Below are 17,534 nucleotides of genomic sequence, written 5' to 3'. Positions count from 1 at the left end.
AAGTAATCAAAGAGGACTTCTGTGGCTAAAAGCTTACTTCTGATTGAGAATGGATTTTCTTTACTGTCTCATATTTTTCTTGTCCCCTGAAGTCAGTTAGTATTATTGAGTGTTTAACCCAGATTTACTACTTCCTAGCCGTGCAACTTTGGGCACACATTTTTTAAAATTGATTTTGGGGAGAGAGAAAGGAAGAGAGAGAGAGAGAGAGGAGAGAGAGAAGAGAGAGAGAGAGAGAGAGAGAGAGAGAGAGAGAGAGAGAGAGAAGAGAAGAGAGAGAGAAACAAGACTATCCACTTATTTTAGCTAAGAGAGAGAAACATTGATGTGAGAGAGAAACATCAATTGGTTGTGTCCCATAGGTGCTCCGGCTGGGGATCAAAGCCCCAACATAGATATGTGCCCTGACCAGAATCAAACCTGCAACCTTTCGGTGCACAGGAGGATGCTCCAATCAACTGAGCCACCCAGAGTGAGCCACTTCCTCTTCAGTGTACTGGAATAGAAAATGGCTGCCACTGCACACTTGCTCCTCATTTTTCTGTCTCTGTTCCCAAGGTACACTGCCATCTCAATTCCAATAGTATATAGGCTGCACTTGCAAGACTCAGGAGGTTTAGATTCCCTTCCCTTCTTTTCTAACCTATGAGAACAGAGATTGAAATTATACCAGTGATGGCCTCATCTACCCCCCACACCATCCATTTAGATGGTTTACCTGTATGCCTGAGCTAATGTCCTTTGCCCACATGACTGAAGTGGGCCATCGCCCTGGCCCACATTCCTTAGTGATGCTAGCTAGGCGGGCACACCCACTTGCCTTGGCATGTTTTGTAGATGACCCAAGCTGCAAACACCAACATGTATAAAACATATGCTCTTTTTGTATAATTTTAGGCACCAAAATATGCCTACACATAGGGGTGTGTGCATACAGACACACACGTATTCTTTTTGCCTGGTAGAAATATGCTTCTGTGGTGTTCCTTCTACTCCCACACATGCCCCTCCATGGCTGGCACATCTCCTAATTATTCCCTTCTACTCCCTCCCCATAGACCTTTTGTGTGTATATTTTGGCACACATCCTCTTGATTCTGCTTAGTTCCTTTTTCTCTCTCTTTCTCTGCCTCCCTCTCTCTCCCTCCTCTTCACAACTCTTTTAGAAAATTTGTTAAACTATACACTCTTTATTATTAATGCACATTTATGAAAAATTCTTCACAGTTACAAAAGTGCAAGGTTATAAAATCATCTCCATACAAAGGTTAGCATCTTCCCTTTCCCCATCCCTCCCTAACCCTCCCACCCCAGACATCAGCATTCCTCAGGACAGCACTCAGAAAAACTGAGAGCTCTGTGGCTCTAGATCTCTCCACCCAGCACTGTGACAAACATGATGGTAATGTACACAGGACCTTGCAACTTGCTTCTTTCACTTCTCTTTTGCCTCCTTCTTGGGTGGGGAGAGCAGACAAGTTTCTCTAGCTGTGGGAAGAATGGACAAAAATATTTCCTTTCTAGAGCTGGAAAAAATGCCAGAGCTGTATCAACAAAGAGATCTATAGGGATTGTAAGTCTTCCCTGATGGTGGAAGAGAAATACTTGTTTTGGTCTGTGATCAAATTCCATACACCAACCTCCTTAAAAGGAGCCAGCAGACTCTATAGCAACTCTGGGGACCCATTTCTGCAGGGTTCTCTGGGAATCTCTACAAGAATGGGGAAACAATGGAGGCAATCTGAGGGTGATCAAAAGAAACTGGTCCAAAGTGATGTGGTGTAAATGTGGGGTCTTTTCTAAAGAACAATGGCCCAGAACTTGACTATCACAGCACTGTTGGTTAACTAAACTTTGATATCCTCAAGCCCATGAGGAAGCTTCTTTGATTAGGATAATCTCTGAGGGATGGAGGAGAACGAAGGGAAGTAGTCAGGATCTCATTAGTCTGCCTCTACCACATCTCTCTGTTTTTATATTTTCCAAACAGGTAGCTATCCCTACTCAAACCCTAATGGGATTCCATATTAGTGTAGTAAGCAATGCAATAAACAGATGGCTGAGTAGACTATTGGAGAACTGAAGTCAAGTTCCAGAGAGTTTGGCCTCATATCAGTAGACACTTAACATACATGAAACCTCATGAACAGACACATAGATTCAGAGATACTCCAACACTTACATGTTAACTAATCTGGAAAAAACTTAATGACACCTTGTGGGATCACCATCGTGGGTTCTTGGTCAGCAGCAACTATGGGAACTGTTTCAATTGGTACTTCTAGATTCCCTCTAGAAGTGTGCCTCTAGAAGCTTGCTTCTGATAGTCTGTACAAGATACTGGTGGTGGGAGGTGAGGGAAGTTTCCTCATTGTGCTTTAGTTAACTGGGGACCTTCTAGCAGCTGGGGACCTTCTAAAATCCATGTATCCTACTCATTAACAGGGACTAAATAATCTCATTAGAAAGGACATTTGATCTCAAGGGTCATTTGGTGTCTTGTTTGGTTCTAGTTCTATGCAAAAAAAAACCAAGTACATATCTTAAAATATATTAACTATATTTTAGCAAACAAGAGTGTCTAGGAGATTATCATAGATGCATATGATGTTCTTCTATGGGAAGCTTAACTATTTGTATCAGGACTATTATTTCTATAAGAACCTTTCCAAATACCTTAGACTGTGAGATTGACTAGTGGAGGGCAGCCCCAATCCACCCGTCCTGGACATAGTGGAAGAAGAGATAGGGCACAGTTCTGCTCCAGATGTCGCAAGAGCAGGGCTCTGGCCCAGATGTTGTAAGCGAGATTCAGGACACACAAGGTTCAAGTACCCCAGGTCTAACAAAGTTCTGGGTACTCTTTTGGGTTGACTAGCTCAGGGAGCATGAGGAAGATGATACGTTTTTCTTTCATTCCTTTGAGCCTGCCAGGAAGATGGGATGATACAAGCCTGCTACAGTTGGGGGCAAGGTAGGAAGCCCCTGTTTTAATTTATATCCTGGCCAGCATTGGCAACATGTTGGACTGTGCCTTAAAGTCTTCTCCTATCATGCAGAGGTTCTTACCCACACTTTCTGACACCCTTTGTCTCTCTTGCAACACAACACAGCAGGGATTAAATAGAAGGGGTTAACACAGCTTTCTCTCCTGTTTCCCAAAGGTCTTATTTTTTAGATGGCTACCATTTCTAATGCATTATTTGTACATTGCAAGACAGGTGACTCTTATTCAGGTGTTGCCTGCGCTGCTTCTAAGTGTCAGAGGCTGTGATTTTCGCTACCATGAGCATATCTAAATCTGTACAGCAGCTAGATTTTTACTGTCCTTTACATAGCTGATCTACTAGGATGTTTCATGGCTGCTAAGTCCTAGGGCCCGACTATCCAGCCTCCCAGGCATTCTCTTCCCAAGCACCTGGGGCACTACTGGAAAGAGAGCCGAGTTGGAGTTGAGTCTCCACCTTGCCGTTTAGGCAAGTCACATCCGCTCTTGAGTCTCTATTTTTTTTTAAAATCTGTAAAATAGGAGAAATGATGGCTTGCCTGCCACACAGGGTTGTGGAGTTAGGAAGAATAATGCCAAAGCACTTCAGGAACTGTCCAGTGCTGAACAAATGTAGAGAAGATGATGATGAAGCTGATGACACTGATAATGAAGATGACGACAATGATGATAATTGTGCTTTATACATGAAGATACTTGATTTTTGACGGACTGATTAGACACAGTTTCCCTGACTAGAGCTACCTAACACCTTCCTTCTAGAGTTTATCTGGATAACCTTGGGTAAGATATTCAGTTTTCAGCAATGAATTCATCTGTAAAATGGGAATAATAAAAGCCACCAGGCAATGTTGCTGCGAGAATTAATATAAATGAATCAATAGATGTAATAGTGCCCAGAGGAGTGCTGGCTCTTATTAGGAGCTTCATCAGCACTACTTGACTTTGGGGAAGTTATATACTTTTGAAGAGAATTGTGATGTTTTCTTACTTGACTGGGGTAGTTGAAAGAGCACAGGCTTACTTTGCTCATAAGTATCACATAACCTTGACCTCTCTGGGCTTTACTTGCCCATCTGTAAAATGGGAACTTTAATGCTCACCTCAGAAGATTGTTATGTGCATTAAAGGAAATTGTGGAGAGCGTTTATCACAGTGTCCAACACTGGCAAGTGTTTGGTAATAGCTCTCTCACCTTTATGCTTAAGTGAATGAGTAGTTTCGAAGAAAGAGCAAATCCTCCTTCAGTCCTGTACTATCATGCTACAGGGATGCAACCCACAGTGCACTTTCCTGGTGACATTCCTTGGCATGAGCACTGTGGCAAGAATAGTTACGAGATTAGGAGTCTGAGTGCCAGGACTCAAGCTGTTCTTTCCTGGGCCTCCTGCTTCTTTCTTCTGAAGCCAAAGCTGGAGTGAGAGGCAGAAGACAGAGGTGGGAGAAAGGGCACTGAAGGTGTCCTCAGCTTTCTACCTGGGACCTTGCCAGCAGGCTACAACTGGTGATCTAGTGTGGGGGACAGTCACTGGGAGGTGGTCTCACCTGTTACTGCTGGTAGGAGGCAGCCAAGGGGCTTGGCATTGGAGAGCTCTCCAATGGATGGAGAGCTCTCACCCTCTGGAGGCAATGGTCGGCAGCTCTGAGCAATGACAGGTGAGTGTCAGAGGGAAAGTTTTGGTCCTGTGCCACTTTCCTTCTGTACACTGAGGTTCCAGGGATTGTTCACCATGGTCCTCAATGTACCACACGTATTCTGGCCTCTATCATTTGTGTATGTACACCCTTCTTGGTCTACTTGACAAAGCAGACAGTTTTGATGACCCAGCTCACAAATCACCTCTACTCTTATTCTTCTCTTGAACTTTTTGAAGCACAGTTGATAACCCCTCCTATGGACTTCCATAGCTATGTGCTCAGAATGCCAACAGATTGTCTTAAAGGGAATATTTTCTGATTCTTTCTCCTCTAGCAGAGGGAAGTGCCTTGAGGGCAGGAACTAGGTGGCTTCATCTAACACTGCCAGTTCCTAGCACAGTGCCTGGCCCACAGTAGAAGCTTATTCAAAAGTAGTTTCCTGACATTGCTTGAGCTATGACAGAGGTGGCCAGGGCACCATGGGGCTAGAGTGGGCAGCCAGGAAGAGTGTCCGGTATGAACGGCAGTGGTGGTCAGCAGCATGGAGAGGATGCCAGGCACCCACATCAAATCTCTTCCTCTTCACTGGCTTTGCTCCAACGGTGGCAGCAGTTGGCTGTGATGCCCAGGAGGAAGTTGGTGGCCACAGATGCGATGGAAACTACGAAGCCCACGAATGCAATGAAGAGGTAATCATCCAGGGTCAAGGTCAGGTGACAAGCCTTGAAACTCTCTTCAGTGAGGGAGAAGAGTGGGGCACCCTCAACCTCAGGGGGGCCCCGGCACTCAGCCAGCTGAGAATCTGCAACACAGAACCCAGGGAGGGTGAAAAGCCTGGGGAGACAGAATGGAATGGAGAGCACCCACCCTACCCAAAAGCAGTTTAGTTTCTTTTGTACCAAAATTTTTACTTACCTTCTTTAGTCCCCTCAATAGCTCTCAAGGCAAATATTTTTATACCCATTTTTTATAGAAGTGGCGATCACTGTTAGGAGAATTTAGTAACTTGTCTGAAGTCCAATAGCCACTATTAATAATAGAACTGGGGCTTTTGTGGGCTACCATTGTCTCCTATATAAGCCTTCCAACTGATCTCTATGCTTCTGCCTTTAAACCATCTCATCACAGTGGCTGAATGGTCCATTCAAACCTGAAGTCCTGTCATGTCACTCTCTGCTTCTTATCTTCACATAGACTGAAAGCCAAGGTCCTCACCAGGGGCTGCAAAGACTTCTCCCCATTGCTTCCACTCTACTCCTTGCTTACTCTGTTTCATCCACTCAAACTTCCTGGTCATTATTCCACACCTGAGCTTGTCCCCTCTTGGGTAGGGAGGGGGTGCCTTTGCATTTGTCCCCTGGTAATGATGGTTCTCTTCTGCATCTCTGCACAGCTCAGTTCCTCATGTCCTTTGAGACTTTGCTCAAATATCACCTTACTGGACTTCCCTTATGAAACTCTGTAAAAGAGTATCCCCTAAGTCATCTTTCCTAGGCATTTCCTGTCTTAGCTACTCTGCCTAACTTTTCTCGATAATGTTTAACACTGTCTGACAGCTTCTTTATTATCTGTCTCCTCCACCTTGAATATAAGCATTTCCCATAGTATCGTTAGCATCAGAACCATGTCCTGTCCATTTAAGTGCTCAGCGAATCTTTGTTAAATGAGTATGTGAATAAATGATTCTGTCCAACTCTGAAGCATTGGGTCTTTCTACTACCCTATGTGGCTTTTCCAGATACACAAAGTGTAGGGTTTAGAGTGTGGGCTCTGGAGCCATTGGCCTGGGTTCAAATCCCCTCTCTATCTCTCCCAAGTTGTGTGATTGAGGATAAGCCATTTAGCCCCTCTGTGTCTTGGCTTCTTCATCTGTAAAATGAGGATAATAGTAGTATCTACCTTGTCTGGTTGTTATGAGGAGTCTATGAATTAACATATAAATGATATGTTCTTGGTATATAGTAAGTATTGTGTAATGTGTGCTTTTATTATTACCCTATTTTGGTCTTTTTGGACAGGTCAGAGGGGGCTTCTCCTTCATTAGTTTACCATTCTCTCCATCATTGAGAGTCCAGGGTCACATGTACAAATGCTTGATGACTGTCAATGGTTCCATTGTACTCTGCCTTAGGAGTAGGTAGCAGTTTGCCATTCCTTTGTTCAAATTAATTAAGTTCTCATCTTGGACAAGTTTTTTTTCCTTTCTGGCTTTCATGAAGAAAGAGGACACATAAAAAAGAGATAGTCTAACTTATTGTCTAGGAGAGTCAATGTGAAGATGTGAAGGATTTTTCTAAATTATATGGTGTAAAAACGCTTTTTACTCATTCTGTAGATTTTGGGGCCAAAGAATAAAATTGTGGATTTAGATTGACCCTTTGGGGAAATGGATGAGCATCATTATCCTTAGAAATGGGGAGCGAGGTTCAGAAAAAGAATTCAATCTGTCCCCAACCTCAGGTTGAGGTGGGTCCCTGTAGGCTGTATGCAAAGTACTCTAGACCCTGCCCAGGACAAGACCGTGTCTGGAGTTGACCATCAAGAGGCTCTTCTTTTGGAACTGGAAGATGCTGAACTCCCAAGTTTACTGTGTGTCTGGGTTTGGTGAGACAATACAAAGCTGGGGAGTGTGGAGACAGTGAGGGCAATTGGTGTGAACCAACCAGGGGAGACTCCAAGGGCATGTGGTTGGGCCCTGCAGGAGTGCAGGATGAAAGCCTGGGGCTGACAAAACTCTCTGGCAAGTCAAAGGACCAGTCTTGAAGTTAAGTTATATCCCAAGGGCACCCTTATGTTTCTCTGTGTTGGGATTTGTCTAAAAGTTGTGGATAGTATTTAGAGTCCCATGAAAAAAGGAGAAGAAACCAAAAAAGACAGAGGGAAGAGGATTGCCTAATCCTACCTACACTGGTAAGTGCTTCAGCCCCAAGAGGAAGTATCCTGGAGTGTGGTGTGGTACAAAGTGTGTTCTGTGGAGGAACGGGGAACATGGATTTCTAGCTGTGGTATACTTGTGTTCTCACTGTTGGTTTGCCGATAGTCACTTTCCCTTCTGGAACTTGAGTCCCTCATCTGTCCTGACGAGGCCTTGGTGATGGGACTTTGGATCCCTCTCCCACTCGTTGGGAATTTGAGCTTTTTCTGAAGGGTAGCAGGAATCTAAGAGGTTCCAAAAAAGGAGGAGCCCAGGTGTGGTGGAAGCTTAGCGCCTAGAGTGCCCCCTCTGTTTCTAGTGCATAGGAGAGAGGGGAGCAGATGCAGCTCCAAAGGTTGAACAGGTGGGGCGATCACTCCAGGCAGCCTCCCCCCAACCCCCCTACCATCGCCCTATCTCAGTCCCCAGCTATTTTGGTCCCAGAGAACATCCTCCCACAGCTCTGTGGAAACATGGGAATCGTGACCCACAGCTCCCCCAAGCTATTTTGGTCCCGGACTCCCCACTCAGTCCTCCTCTCCCTCCTACCTCATTCATCATCACTTCTGAACACACTGTGAGCCCAGGCTCTGGGACATCCCCTGGGATAGTGCCCTCAGCTATTTCTGTTTTTTTTTTTTACTGCTGGGGCTCATGCCAAAGCTGAGTGCTGCCACACAGGAGAGCTGGTGACGGGGGCCACGACTGAATATTGTCTGCCTCCAGGCCAGTTTTGGACACCAGTGGGTGAGTCCAGGGCCCATCAAACCTTCATGATTCAGGCTCCTTCAGTCCCTAATCCACCCCTGGTTGGAATTGTCTGGTTAAATCATCACATCCTAGTTTCTCCTCTCAACTCTCCATCTCATGCTCAAATCTTGTGGAACTCTGCTGAGACCCTTTGGCCCAGAACTTAGGCCAGAACTCATGCCCCAACTCTCCTGCTAGCCTAGAACAGACTCTTCAGGGTACAGCCAGAGGCGGCCAGACTGCAAGGGTTGATTTCTGACTTCAAACACTTAGCAGAGCTGTAACTTCAGGCAAGTTACTGAACCCCTCTGTGGCCCAGTTTCACCCTCTGTAGAGTGGGGATGGCTCATTAAGGTGAGGATGAGATGAGCTAAAATATATAATATGCTTGGAATAGAGCACGGCCATAAGTAGAAAAATGAATAGCGTTAGCCATTTCTATCTCTGGGAGACTGCCAGCACTCAGAACACTTAAGCAGTCTTGAAGAGTAGAACAGGACTTTGAAGTCAAATACACTTGAGCTTTATCCATGGCTCTGCCAGTTTGTAATTGAGTGATTCTGGGCTACTCTTTTCATGGTTCTAAACCTCAGTTTCTTCACCCGCAAAATGGGGGTGCTAAGAGTGGGACCATGCATGCCAAGTTCTTGGTCATGGTGCAAGCTCAATAAACACTGTCTATTATGAGCTCTTCTTGTTTATTGTCTGTCTGCCTCTTTAGGTCATAAGTGCCACAGAGGCAAGGGCAGTGTCTGTTATGTTAATGAATGAATTTCCAGCACCTACTCTACAAAGCAAGAACTCTACAAACACTTGTGGAGCAAAAGAGCTGGGTACAGAGACGCGAGCATAAATCAGGGCACACCGTAGGGGCTCAAGATCTCTAAGTCCTCTCTTCTTTGGAGTCTTTCCTTTCAGTGAGGCCAGAACCCTCCTTTCCCCAGACCCCCAGTCCTGCCCAATCCCGTACCTGAGGTACAGCGCTGGATCCGGTTTCGCAGCCACTTCAGCAGGGGCTCCATGGTGCAGCCACACACCCAGGGGTTGCCGCCGATCTGCAGGGTCACCAGCCCTGGCAAGCCTTCCAGAGCCTCGAGGCTGAGGAAGGCCAGACCCCCATAGCTGAGGTCCAGGTCTCGGAGCTGCACCAGGCCCTGGAAGGCCTGCGGGTGCACCCTGCGCAACCACGGGTTGTGGCTCAGGTCGATGTGCACCAGGCCATGGGCTTCCTGGAACATGTCGGCTGGCACGTGGCTGAGGTTGTTGTAGCTCAGATCCAAGTGTGCCAAGCGCTTGGCATGGAGGAAGAGGCCTGGGGGCAGCTCGATCAAGGAGTTGTTGCGTAAATCCAACACCCTGAGCTCCATGTAGCACGTGAGGTAGCCCGGCGGCACAGTGGCGATGCGGTTGTGGGCCAGGCTGAGGTTGCGCATGTCCATTGGCAGGTCTGGGGGCACGGAGAATAGCCGTTGGCTGCTGCAATCCACCACCTGGTTATGGCATGTGCAAAGGACAGGGCAGCTGGTGCCCGCGTCCGAGTGCATCACCCCAGCTGCCAAGAGGAGGGAGACCAGGAACACGGCTGGGTTGGGGGGCCCAGGCCAGGGTAGCTGGGACCAGGTATCACCCATCTTAGGCAGCTGGCAACGGCAGTGCTGAATGGAGCCCACAGGGGCTGGGGCTGTGTCCATAGAATCAAGAGTCAGTGGCACAGGAAGGCAGCAACATCGGGGCCTAGAGGCCTGGAGGGTGTGGCTTCTGAGCAAGGGTGTCATGACTCAAGCCTTTCCTGGGAGCCTCTGAATGCCAGAGGGCTCCCTAGGTGAGAGCCACAGGAAGTCCCCTCTGGAGTCTAGGAAGCAAGCAACCCGTTTGAGGTCCCCCAGGGTCTGCAGAGATGATCACAACTTGAGAAAGGAAGGAGGCGAGGATGGGGCTGGACCAGCTGCCAGCAGGCCGTAGAAGGCTCCCTGCAGATCTTTTGTGTCCCTCGCACCCATGGCTGCTGGGAGCTTCCTCTTCGTGCTGTGTCTGAGAGGTGGGAGGGGGGAGCAAAGGACACGAAAGGGGCCTTTTAAAGGTCCCAGAACGCCTAAAAGTCCCCAGCCCTGCCTCAAGTCTGGGATTGATGATCAGGATGCCAGAGCTGCGTCGGAGTCTCCAGCATTCAAGGTCTCAGAGGAGATTCTATTGGTGACCCAGTGGACTCGAGTCCAAGGGGGTCCATGGGTGGGTGCTTTGGGCAGGGAGCCCGAAGTGAAGTGGATCTCCATGGGCCTCCCAAAAGCCCGAGTCCTCGGCCTCAGTGACTATGGTAATCCCCGGGGAGGGGAAGACCCCAAGTGCCACCCATTGTTTGCACTGCTGAGCCTGGAAAGAGTCATGTGTCCTGAAGGTGCAGGAGGGGGCAGCTAGGAGCTCTGGCAACTTCCCAAGTTGGTGCTTCTCTTAGGCGGCTTTGTGTTCAGCGGGTGGAGGCAGAATTCCTTCTGGCAACAAGGAAAGCACTCAGGCAGAGGAACGGTGCCCTCTTCTCCCCATGGCCCCTCTCCTAGGCTTGGTGCCCCCTCCTCCCCGCTCTACTCAAAGTTCTCTGTATACTGTCTGTGTCTCAGGTGGGCTCAGACCCCAACCTCGCACGATTGTTACTCACTAATCTTGTGGGCCCCTTCCTTCAGCCATCCTCCTAAGTGTCTGTCCTGCGCTGGATGCATTTTCTCATGCTCATAGCCCCACCTCCACCAGCACCAAATACCCCACCCTTGCACAACTCTCAAAGAAAAAAGGCATACACACTCTGGCGGATTGCAGACCTCTTTCAGTCCTCTTAGCTCTCTTTCTCTTTCTCTGTCTCTCTGTCTCTCTCTCTCTGACACACACACACACACGCACGTTGTTCCACTCCTGTGACTCCAGCACATTTGCCCTGCCCTGCGCTCATGCCTCCCCAGTTTTTTCTCCAGCTTCCTTCTGAACATGCACTCTGCCCCTCCCAGTCTGTCCCCACCATCTTTCACCCCCAGTGCACACCCCTAATCCCAGCATCCTTTCCCACAAACACTCCACCCTCCCCTTAGCCCCCCAGCTTGAGCCCACACCCACACTTGGCCAGGCAGAGGGACAGAGCACGATGCCACCCTGGGTGGCTCACCCTGCCATACACTCTGCAGCCAGCCTCTGAGCCCCTGGATTCTCCGGTGCCCACCTGCTGTCCTCACTTGTCCTCCCCGCATCCCCTCCTCTGACACTGCTTCTCTTCCCACTGATTCCTGCCTCAATCCCACCCACTGGGAAGCCACCCCAGCTCCCCTTGATCCAGATTCATTTTCCTGAACCCCAAAGTCTCCACCTGCACTCCGTCAGGCCCCCAGGAGCCCACTTACTCTGTTCCAAGGACACAGCCATCAATCTGCCGCAGACAGGGGCTCCCTCCCTCATGCTGGAATCCCTGCTTGCGGCTTCAGGAGAACAGATTGCCTCCTTGGCTAGTCCCCTCCCCCGGCCTCTCCTCCATGGCTCCAGGCTGCCGGGGCTGCATCCTCGGTGGTTTCCTGTCCTGTGGTCCCCGAGCTGGTCCCCTTCTTTTACCCAAAAAGGAAATCCGAGGGAGGATGCTGAGAAGAAAGTTCACAGAATCCAAATGCTTCTTCCAGAAACTCAGCTTGGTGCTGAGGCTGCCGGGGTTTGTGGCTGCCGTCAGGTCTTTCCCTCCCTTCCTTTCCCTCCCTCTCTCCCCCTCCTCTCTTCCTTTTTCACTCCCCTTTTTTTCCTCGAGGGCCAGGTACTGACGTTTCACTGTCTCTTAGCAACTGCCTCCACATCTCTGAGCAACAGGAGCGCTGTCTATGGACCCCACCAAGATGAGACAGAAAGAAGCAGTTGTAGAATTCACAGCCATCCACAGATCCTAGGGCAAGGGGGACAAGGGGCTGGGGGGGAGGGGGGTTGACAGAACAGGACAGGGGCAGCGGGGAGGAGCAGGCAGGGAAAGAAGGCAAAGGGCCCAGCGGAATCTGAGATAGAGGAGGAGGAGTTTTGAGACTTCAGATCCAGAAGGGACAGTAAAGAGGGCTTGGAATGGAGAATGGGACTTAGTGGGTGGTGGAGGGCAGGTGGAGAAAATGGGGGAGGCCATGAAGACATGAATAAGGATGGAAAGAAAAAAGGGAAGTGGATGTGACAAGTTGGCTCACTTGATGGGGTATAGCTATTCAGTCCACAGATAACATCTGCTTCCCTGAGTTCGAATATATTTTGGTCACCAGGTAGCAGGTGACTGGACTGGCTCAGGGCTTGTCAGGTACAACTATAGGAGGTGAAACTTTTTCTTGGTTCCTTAATTGTCACTAAGTCCTGATGCCACAAGCTCTGTGGGCTTTTGGGAGGCAAAGGGTCAACTGCCAGGTGCAGATGCCTGAAGCTATAGAGACACTCAGTTCTGTCTGTAGGGCAGTGGGAGCTGCCAGAACACCTTGAGGTCTTGTTCTTTTTCTTCAGGCCCCCTGGACTGTCTGCTGACCTGCTCCCATCTCTCCAAGCTTCCAGACCCTCCCACCCAGGCTGACGTCAGATGAGGGTGAAGTCTTTGCAGCACTTTTCGTCTTAATGACCAATTGAACAAGTCTCTAGCTGCCCTGCATTTTGATAACCAACTTGACTAGTTGGTTTGGTCAAAGAGCTGGCTCATGTCATTTTAAAAATACTTATTTATTGAGCACTTTACTGTATGGCTTGTGCTTAGCTAGATTTTTTTTTTCTCTGTGTGTTTGTTCACTCAGTTGATTTGGGGCCTCTTCTGTTTAAGTAATATCTTAGGTCTTTGAGGGAAACTAAAACGGAGTAACAGAAAGTGGATGCTCAGTAGTATAGATCTGGGCTTTTATAAAGTTCTCAGGATCATTGACTTCTCTTTTTCCTATATGGCCACAGAAGGTCTGCTTCCCTTCCCACTGCCCTCTCTCATATTCTGCTCATTGAATCTTTCATGTTCTACAGAGTCTAACACACAGTAACAGGGGAGCTACTCCATTAATACTAATACATTGCATTGGTTGAGGTAAATATGATTGCCACCCCCCTCCACCTTAAAGAAGGGGACGATGGCTGTTCAACTCATTTATGAGCTTAGAAATAAAATCTTAATCTTTATGCAGAAAACACAGCAACACATTAGAACAAGTAATCCAGTGTAATCAAGGAAAGCAAAGCTAGCATGATACCTTTTTAATAATAAATGAAAAATGGTAAAAAACATAATTATCTCAATAGAGGCTAAGAAAGGTAATAGCATATTTCTACATTTAATTTTAACTGAAGACACTTAAAAACAAATAAAAAAGAATGGAGACTTTTTTCATTATATACAGTTTATATTTAAAGTTAGAAAAAATAATATGACTAAAGGATAATGTGGCAGTTTCCTTAAAAAATAAGATCTTGGAGGAACGCCTCATCATCATTGGAAACTACAGTTTTCTGACCTGTAAAATTGGAATAATAATAATGGCATCGAGCTCATGAGGCTGTTTTAGATTATTAATAAAGCACTCAAAACAGTATAGAGTGAGTACTACAGATGTGTTTGCTAAATGAATAAATCAAGTAAAATAAAATGGCAAAGTATAAAATTGAAATAGTTATGCAGCAAGGAAAACAATTGCACAAAAATGGGAACTAAAGAAAGAAAAATGTCACCTTTGCAGATGACTTGAATGTATTCTTGTACAAGATAAGTCTCAAAAACTTCTAAGGTCCCCAACTCAAGAACATCATCATTGCATATAAATCTTCTGTAAAAGTGAGGTTAAGCGGAGGCAGAAATCTTTTTGATAACTTTTAATCCATAATTATTCTATAATGATTGTTTCTCAAACCATTGTTTCTCATACTGGTGTCTCATGGCATCCTGTGTGCTGTGAGAAAAATGTTCTCAAATAAGTTTGAGAAACATCGAGTTAAGCAAAATAAAACAAATTTATTTTTTTGCAAGACTTCTCAAGGCTTTAATGTGTAAATGTTCATGGAGACTCTCCAAGGGAAGGATGGAAGATGTATAATATCCAGTATTACCCTTATGCAGGGTGGCTGGCTACTCCCCTTAGCAACGTGACTTTCTCTTACACAGTAACCTTGCATGGGGAGTGATTCAATTTTGAGTTCCAGCAAAATGTTAAATAATAACATATCATGGCCTTTTGGAGTCTCTTGCAAGTTATTGAAACGGTGACCATTCAGTCATAAATGTCAAGAATAACTCTACTGGGAAAATACACTGAAATTAGTCTAACAGTTTGAGACTACACATGAATTGAAAAATCATTTTCATCATTATGATTTCTTGGCATACATAGTAAATTAGTTGTAATAATGACAGGAAAACCTTGAAATACATGAGAATTAATTTAATCTACCACATAAGAAGTTTGTTCAGGGAAAATTATGAAACCTTAGTAGGATGAAGATGCAGGAAGAAATGGAAAGCTGATCTCTCTAGTTGCTGGAAACCTTTAAAAATAAAATAAGGACTCTGCTTTCTACATTATAATAATTTAATGAAGTAGTTAGCAGAATGTGGTCAACTGGTAGTGAAAGCCATCTGGGAGGAAAATGGAGAGGATGCACAAATGATACTAATAAAGATGATGAAGAAGGAAATGCTTGAAAATAATGGCAGTAGAGTTCCCTAACTAAAAGATTAAAAAATATATTGCAAACTGAAAATAAACCAATGGCATTCCTCAACAGTTGTGCTTTGAAAAATGACCCATGGGATAGACTAGATTTTGAGAAAGTGAGTCTCACCAGCAGAATACAGAAAATGAAAAATGGGAAACAAAACCACAATGTCGAAAGTAATTTTAGTGTAAGAAATGCATTGAGACCTTAGAACTATCCTTCATCTTTATACATTGAAAATCTTCCAAATGGTTCAAAGAACTAAACAGAGAAACAAACAAATCACAAAATACAAACCAGGAAGAGAACAGAACAGCACATTTACCCGAGCTGTGGCGAGAAGATACCTTTGTGTGTTGATGACATGGAGAATGTCATTAGCACTAACATAGTTTTTGTCAAATAAACAACATTGTAGGCGACAAGGTTCCATTGAGCAAAAATGATTACAAAATCAGAGAGAGAGGAAAGAAATTCAGTGGAAAAATGGATTTCATACATAAGTGATTTGAAATAAATCATGGCAAAATGTATTAAGAAATTAGAACAGGCAAGACAGCTCTGGCGATGGTAGGGTGTTTGAGGGGTGGAGGGATTGAACAAAAAAGAAAGAAAAAAGAGAGAGAACTCATGGATATGGACAACAGTGTGGTGATTGTGGTGTGTGTGTGTGTGTGTGTGGAGGTGGAAGAGGATACAGAGGGGGTAAATGGTGATAAAAAAGAGGAAATGCTATAAATCTAATTCTTATAAATTGATAAAATAAATATTATTGTACATTCCAGACTCTGTCTTAGGAACTAGGATACAGCCATGTTTCATATACAATGCGCACCATAATATTTTATGTTTTTACAAGCAATTTATTGTTTACATTTTGTGGTGTCATTTTATTCAGATGTTTTTTTGTAAGTGTTGCCTCTCTCAGGTGATATAACTAGCTTCATTCTATGAAATACGGTTTTTAATGAACCAAGAGGCAACAATAAGAAAAACATGATTTCTCCTGAGTGCTCTGAATATGAATTGAGAGGGCAATAAGATGTGTGTTATGGGCTTATAGAAACCACACTGCAATAACGACTGATAACATTATCCAGTTGTTTCCAACTGATTTTATATAGCTCTTGATGGCACTGTTCTGGCCATCACCTATAGAAAATGCTCTACTTAGAAATTTCCTTGGACTCTTTCTTGGTATCCTACCTCTCTCTTTTCTTTAGCCGTGTAGAGAAATATAAAAAAATATCATTCATACAAGCTCATTAACTTTGAAGAGCATCACCCCTTCCTCCTGTCTGGTTCCCTACATATTCCTGCTTTGTGGGTGCCTGCTGGGGCGGAGTCCTTCCAAGATCTCCTCCATTTGTGATTCTGATGCTATCCAGATGCACTTCCTGGGCCCTGGACTCCATGGCCAGCCCACAGAGCAATGCTTATTACCAGCATCTGACTCTGAATCATTCCTCTGTCACACGCAGAGGAGTCGCCTTCTCCCAGGCAATCTCCCAGAATTCTGGGAAGAGGATGGTGGGAGGCAACCCAAATCCTGTCCTGGATTTCCTGGAAAAGGAGAGCAGCAGTGTCTAAGGAAAAAGAGACGAGAGGCAGGGATTGGGAAAGGCTGCAGAGTTTCTTCCCAAACCATATAAGACCTACTTCTAGGATGATGCCCAATAAGTCTCCCCAAACGAGGTTTTGCCTGGAAATACCCTGAAGTTGCAATGAGGTCATGACCACCTTTGTGACCTACGCCCTCTCGCTCTGCCTCACCTATCCACATGGATAAAAGTGCAACATCTATCCCTTGTTTTAGGTATGGAAAAACTGTCATGTCTGGAGTGGTCTATTCCTGCCCATGCCAGCGAGGCCACCATTGATAATTTCTCCGTTTCCTCACAATTTTTAACCTCACCCAGGGGCTGCAGGATTAGAGCCAGAGGAACTTGGTCAAAGCTGTTTTCTGGCCCTGCCGCTGGGGATGGCAATGCATAGCTAGCATTTATGAAGCATCTACTTTGTGCAGGCACTGGCATGGGTGCTTTATGGGGGTTGTCTTATCAAGTTCTTATGGCATCCCCATGAGGGGGGCTCTTTTCTTAAAAAAATTACAATTAAATAATTTACGAAGATAACAGAGTTAGTAGGTAGACTTATGATTGTCATTCATTAAATACTTACTTTATGTTTAGTGCTTTATATATGCCATCTTTTAAAAACCCTGAAATAATTTGAAATGTTAGTATGATAGCCTTATCTTTTACATAGGAAAATTAAGGAGCAGAGAAATTCAGTAACTTGCCTAAACTCCCATAACTTGTAAATGGCAGGAAGAACTTCAACTTGGTCATTCTCCTTCCAAAACTCAAGCCAACTCTGTCTTTATGATCCTCAGTCTTCTCTCTGTTAAATGGGGATAATTATTCTCTTGGTTACCACACAGGCTTAAAGCAGAACATGCCTGTGGAATCTGTAGAGTGGAACAGAGGCTCATCATTCTGGTGAGTGGCTGTGAGGGGATGTGCCTTCCCAGGCATACTTTCCCTCAGC

At 45.6% G+C, this 17,534-nt stretch overlaps 1 protein-coding gene and 1 long non-coding RNA gene across 8 annotated transcripts in view; one reads left to right on the top strand and one right to left on the bottom strand.

Annotated features, from left to right (window-relative positions):
• LOC107181927 overlaps positions 1–17,534 on the top strand; it is a 97,230-nt gene that overhangs the window by 27,773 nt on the left and 51,923 nt on the right. For 4 of the 6 annotated variants that reach the window (XR_001512634.1, XR_001512635.1, XR_001512633.1 and 1 more), the window contains exons 3-4: positions 2,927–2,974; positions 3,530–3,790. This is a non-coding gene — a long non-coding RNA (uncharacterized LOC107181927). The remainder of the gene's footprint in view (positions 1–2,926; positions 2,975–3,529; positions 3,791–17,534) is intronic. The other 2 variants (XR_001512636.1, XR_001512638.1) reach the window with 1 other exon arrangement.
• Positions 3,741–12,048, bottom strand: LRRC55 (leucine rich repeat containing 55). Of its 2 annotated transcripts, none has more exons than XM_006756318.2 (3): positions 11,693–12,048; positions 9,280–10,798; positions 3,741–5,447 (listed from the first exon to the last, which is right to left on the bottom strand). In XM_006756318.2, exons 2-3 carry the CDS (start codon positions 10,082–10,084, stop codon positions 5,212–5,214), a joined length of 1,041 nt encoding a protein of 346 aa, XP_006756381.1. In that variant the 5' UTR covers positions 10,085–10,798; positions 11,693–12,048; the 3' UTR covers positions 3,741–5,211. The 2 variants fall into 2 exon arrangements, with proteins under 2 accessions (XP_006756381.1, XP_015414683.1); XM_015559197.1 differs by having other exon boundaries at positions 9,280–10,795.

Source organism: Myotis davidii, unplaced genomic scaffold (assembly GCF_000327345.1).
Source record: "Myotis davidii unplaced genomic scaffold, ASM32734v1 scaffold874, whole genome shotgun sequence".
NCBI lineage: Eukaryota > Metazoa > Chordata > Mammalia > Chiroptera > Vespertilionidae > Myotis > Myotis davidii.
This window is presented reverse-complemented; position numbering and strand designations above follow the sequence as displayed.